This window comes from Passer domesticus, chromosome 2 (assembly GCF_036417665.1).
Source record: "Passer domesticus isolate bPasDom1 chromosome 2, bPasDom1.hap1, whole genome shotgun sequence".
In the NCBI taxonomy this organism is placed as follows: domain Eukaryota; kingdom Metazoa; phylum Chordata; class Aves; order Passeriformes; family Passeridae; genus Passer; species Passer domesticus.
Window position 1 is genome coordinate 8,775,970 of NC_087475.1, and position 5,387 is coordinate 8,781,356.

The following is a 5,387-nucleotide window of genomic DNA, read 5'->3' on the forward strand; positions in this document are numbered from 1 at the left end:
TTTTCCGCAGAGAGATTAGCTCTGTGCCAAATCCAAAGGCATAGAAAGGAGACACTTTCTATTTCTTTATTTTTAATTTTTTTTTCCTGGTAGAAAAGGGTGCAGAGCTTAAGTACATGATAATAAGATTCCAACACAACCTTCCCTCTGACCACTAACATCAGTGCATCTTTCAGCAAAGCCAGTCTACTGATGACTCATGGTGTCTTGGTGCAAGAGCCTGTGCAGAGGGGGAGGACACAAACCACAAAACACGAATATCTTGATCTAGTTAGAACCCTCTGCAAGGAAGAGCTTTCAGAGGGAATGTAGGAAGGTGACAGCCTAGCCTGACTCAGCTTAATCTGCTTCTACCACCAAGCACTGACCAGCCCATGATTCTTGCTCTTCCCACGGAACTCACACCCATCCCTTTATTTTTATGGTGAGAAAGAGGGAGAGAAAAGCATGGCTTTCCTCTCATTTGTCCTTCTTTTGTACACATAAGAACAAGAGTTGACTCATGAGCTATAATGACAGATACTTTTATATATAAACCGATGCATGCCATGAGCAATGTCCTTGAGGCTCCTTGGCTGTAAGATAACTTCTGCTGTAATCAATTTGTTAGTGCAAACAGCTCTGAATCGCATTATTTCTGCTCTTCTAATGTCTGCCTTACTCTGTGTGGAGTCTATTTCACTTAAGTGAGCTAAAAATGACAACTGCTTCTCACAGTGCATATCCCGTTTTGAGCATAGCTGGGATTGTTTGGCAAGTTGTCTTTTTGGCAAGTTGTCTTTTTGCCTGTGTGTGGCTAAGAAATTAAGTCACTTCCCAAAGTATTTGAGATCATAAAGATACTTTTTACATTAGACTGATGTAATTTGTCATTAACCCAAGTACCAGAATCACTTTATCAGAGCAGCCTGAAGGTTTGCTGAACTCTGTATACAATTATAGAGAGATTTAGGGAGACTTAGGAGTATAGGGAAACAAAGTGATCCAGTCCTTCAAAAGAAAACGTAACTCCTTAATAATAAACCTAATTGTTTTATATAGTGCTGCTGATGGAAATTTTTCCTAATTCAGCATCTAACATACAAAATCTGCATTAAGACTCTGCAATCTCATCTTTGCTTACTGCAATGCCAGGAGTCAGCATTTACATAATTGCCTGACCACCCCCACCTTTGAGGCCAAGTTGTTTTACACAACAGCCAGCAGCAAAGTCATCCCTGGTTTTATCTCTTGCTGTCTTCCCCCTGCATTAAGATATCACTTTCTTGATCCCAAGAGCCTCAATCCTCTCCCATGACCTTGAGAAGGGGAAATTTCTGCAGCTCCCAGGTGGGAGGTGGCAGGAGTCTCTCAGCTGGTGTGACTCTCAGCAGGTTTTGCATGGCTGAGTTGGGATTATCAGGGCTGCTGCCAGCCCAGCGCCTGGGCCCCCGCATGGGAGCCACGTGCAGTTCAGCAACTGCAGCTTAGTCACAGACTGAGGCAAGGCAAACCCCTGAGTCACAGAGTCCTCCTCCTTCCCCTGTCACCCATTACCTGTAAGGAAATGCTACTTTTGCTGCAAGATTTCAGCTGCTCTTCCACCGAAACTTTTCTCCTGTGCTTCTTTTTTAGAATGCAAAGGGAATGAATTCCATAATCATGGCCGTGCTGCGCTAATGTAACACTATTTTTCTGACATTACTCACAGTCTAAATCAGCATCACATCGTCTCTTGTGCAACATTTAAACAGTATTGTCTAAACCCATACCAGGAGAAGTTCCTGGGAGATCAAAAGGCACACGGGTGAAACTGTGTGAGCTGCTTTTGTCGGAGGTTTCGCCTGTGGTTTCCAGCTCATGGAGTGCAGGGCCAGAAGGGAGCCACACAGCAGAACAGGTTCTCCCTCTCAGCCTTGACTTCAGCACAGAACTTCAGCATCCAGCACAGGGCACTGCACCTTTCGCATTGCATTAGTTTGACTGCAGAAAGACTGGCAAGCTGACATGTTAGGAAACCAGGGTAATCCCTCGCCTTGTTCCTGACTTTTTTCCTGGCACGTCCCCAAGAGGGGAGGGGAAGAGGAGTTAAAAACATTACAAAAAGAACAAGCATCGCCAAACTAAAAATTATCCAGCCTTACAAAGCTGTTCTTTACCCCAGAAGGGAAAAACCTTCCAAAATATATATTTTTAAACATAGATTTAGGCCGAGTGCTTTAATTTACACAAACATCTGCCAACTAGTACCATGTCTGGAGTGCTCATGCTTTACTACAACGTTCTAACAGTTGGGCTGAAAAATAAAGTGCTAAGGAATATCTGAATTTAAACAAAAATATCCTTAAAGTTGAGAGAAAAATTATCCTATTTTTAGAAGAAGAAAAACCCCAAACCAACACCATCAAATAAGCCCTAAATTCAATGACAGTAATACAGAGTGAAATCTCCATATAAAATGTCTACAAACTTGGCATTTCAGGGCTTGAGAAAACTTACATGATTTAAGGACTTACATATTTATCAAACATTTATTCTCTGTTATATATTTCATCACAACCAGCAAGTGCACTTTAGTATCTGAACTTAATGTTCAAACACCATCTAGACACCCAATTCTGAGGTACTTCACAAAATGAAAAAAAAAAGTAGAGAGAAAGAAATCAATACAATCTGGATAACATAAAACCGATTAACTCCTGGTATCCAAGGAGGATTAGAGGAAAGAAATGCAAGAGACCTGGGAGGCAAGTCTGCCAGATCTATTCTGAGGGACAGAAAAGAGCTCCCCACAGTACATTAAGATACTTCCCGAAAAAAGCAAGAGTCATTCCTAGGCTTTGCTCCAACTTCCATGAATCGCTGCCTGCAGAGTAACCATGACTCGATCTTCTCAGATTTTGTTAAAGAGGCACTGACCTTCAAGCCAACACTCACACAGAGCAACTGCACTGTGCAGCTCAGAACAGCTCACTAAAATTCAGGCCATCCATGGTTAAGTTTAATATGGCGATTCAAACATTTTAGATATGCCAAGTTATCATCACTGCCTAATTGCTTTGATGGAAAAAAAACAAAGCCACGAAAGCCCCTCTCTTGCACAAACAGATTTCTCTATCTAGTAAGGCAACACTGAATGTAACATAGAAGAAAAACAGAAGAATTCCAGATGTTAAAAATATCATTTAATTAAAGAAAGATAAATCATACCAAAAGTTTAGGTCACTCTTAGTTAATACATTTGCATTTATTTTAGAATATACTCTACATCTGAGTAAAAAAGTTTTAAATAAACTCCAGTACATGTACAACCATGGGACCCGCCATCTCTCCCACAACAGAGGGATGTTCCTTAGCTCACTGGGTTCCCTCCGAGGTGACAGAAGCAATTTTGTGCCAGTTTCGTTATGTTCATCGGCTTGAGTGGAGCCTCCTTATCAGCCAGCAATGCCACCACCTCGTACCCACAGGGGTTCAGCCTCCCTGCCGGGGCGGGCACAGCGCCTGCTCGCCCCGGACCGTACAACGAAAAAAAAAACACGGAGGGGGGGGTCAAAATAATTAATAAACTAGTATTGATTAATTTACATTTCTTTCTCTCTCTTGTGCGTTGGTAGAAAACCTGCTGCAGTCTCGGGAGCGCGCAGGGAAGCCCGGCCCGGGGCGCTGCCCTCGGCCCCCGCAGCAGCGGCGGCGCCGGGCGGGGACGCGCCGCTCCCGCCGGCTCGGAGCCCCTTCCCCGCTCCCCCCGGCGCTCACTGCCCCCAGCTGCTGACGCCGATCTCCTGCTTGTATCTGTTGGTGAGGACGTTGGCCTTGCGGGTGAGCTTGGAGAGGACCGAGTGGAGTCCGCTGAGGTGGTAATGGAACTGCTGCTCCAGGTCCTCCTCGCCCTCGCCCTCCTCGGCGGGCCCGCCGCCCAGCTTGTCCTTCTTGCGGGCGGCCTCCTCGCCCGCCGGCGGCTGCACCACGCCCCACTCGATGTCGTTGCGGATGGACTTGAGCAGCATGTAGTGGCTGTACATGTCCCTGCGGGAGAAGTAGGCGCCGGGGTCGCCGGGCGGCAGGGCAGCATCCCGGGGCGGGCACACGGCGCCCGCCGCGTCCAGCTCCTCCAGCAGCAGCGGCACGTCGCGCAGCAGGCTGGGCACCATCACCGTCTGGTCCATGTTGTTGACGGCGCCGATGAAGCGGTTCATGGCGTTGAAGAGGGAGTACTTCTGGCTGTACGAGTCGCAGATCTGCATCATGCTGGCGGCCGGGCAGACGTGCTCAGCGACGCGGCTCGGACCGGACCGCGGGGCTCCTCCGGCGGTGACCTCCTCCTCCTTCTCCTCCTCCTCCTCGCTGCTAGCGGCACCGGCCGCCCTCCGTGGCGGGCTGCGCTCGGCGGCTGCTCGCGATCACAGTCCTGCTGGGAGGCGGTGGCGGAGGCGCCGGGGTTAGAGGCTGCTCCTGCTCTCTCTGCCTCCTCCCTCCCCCAGCCCGCCTTCCCGTCCCCTCCCGCCAGCGCCTTCTCCTCCCCCGCCGCCTTTATCCGCAGCCCCGCGTCCTTCCTGCAGCCTTCCCCCGCCCGTCCCCTCGCTCACCCTGCGCTCCTCCGCCTGCCCCGCTGCAGCCGCCGGGGCTCGCTGCCGCCGCTGCGCTCCGCACAAAGCTAGCCAAAACGCGGGACCTCCCCGCGCCTCCTCCCGGGGACGGGCTGTGGGCGCTGGCCGAGCGGATGGCAGCCCCGCGCCGCCGCTGACTAAAACTCAAGCGGTGCCCAGCCGCCGTGCCGCGGGGAAGGCACCCGCCGGAGCTCGAAGCCGCTCCCCGCCGCCCGTGGCCGCACTCCCATCCCCGGCGCCGTATTTATAGCGCGTATCTTACAACAAGGTGTTCCCCAGTGCCACCCCCGGCGCCGCCACGCCAGATAAAGGCGGCCCCGCCGGCCCCGCCTCTCTCCCCCCACCGGGGGAGGGCGCCGGGAGCGCGGCGCGCACCGCGGGCATCCCGAGGGGGCCGGGCCGCGGGGCTGAGGCCGCAGGGGAGCCGTTCCAGCGCGGCGGCGACTCCCCGGCTCCCCAACCCTGCGACAAGGCAGCGGCGGCCGCAGAGCGCTCGGCAGCGCCGGGGCCGGCCCGGCACGGGGGGCGCTGAGCACCGCCGTGACCGGGCCCGCTCCCGCAGCGCCGGGGGGGCGGGGCGAGTGACAGACCGGCGGGTGATTGACAGCCCGTGCCGCGGGACACGCGGGCCCCGCGTGCTGCCCGCGTTCTCCCGGCCCGCCCATTGGCTGCCGGGCGCGCGGCGAGCGTGGCAGCGGCTCCGCCCCTCGGCGCGCCGCGTGCCCCAGCGCCGGTTGGAGCGGGCGGCCGGGCGGGGAGGGCGCGGGGCCTGTGGGCGCCCGGCCGGGCTCGCGTTGC

General features: G+C 53.1%; 1 protein-coding gene across 1 annotated transcript; it reads right to left on the reverse strand.

The window, feature by feature from the left end:
* Window positions 1-3,142: 3,142 nt before the first annotated feature.
* Window positions 3,143-5,168, reverse strand: MID1IP1 (MID1 interacting protein 1). The gene is made up of 2 exons (XM_064407335.1): window positions 4,569-5,168; window positions 3,143-4,390 (listed from the first exon to the last, which is right to left on the reverse strand). The coding sequence occupies exon 2, from the start codon at window positions 4,227-4,229 to the stop codon at window positions 3,735-3,737; it is 495 nt and encodes a 164-aa protein (XP_064263405.1). The 5' UTR covers window positions 4,230-4,390; window positions 4,569-5,168; the 3' UTR covers window positions 3,143-3,734.
* Window positions 5,169-5,387: the final 219 nt, after the last annotated feature.

What these genes read in the sequence shown, in the direction of transcription:
- MID1IP1 (XM_064407335.1), bottom strand. Translation starts at nt 4,229, where the DNA reads ATGATGCAGATCTGCGACTCGTACAGCCAGAAGTACTCCCTCTTCAAC.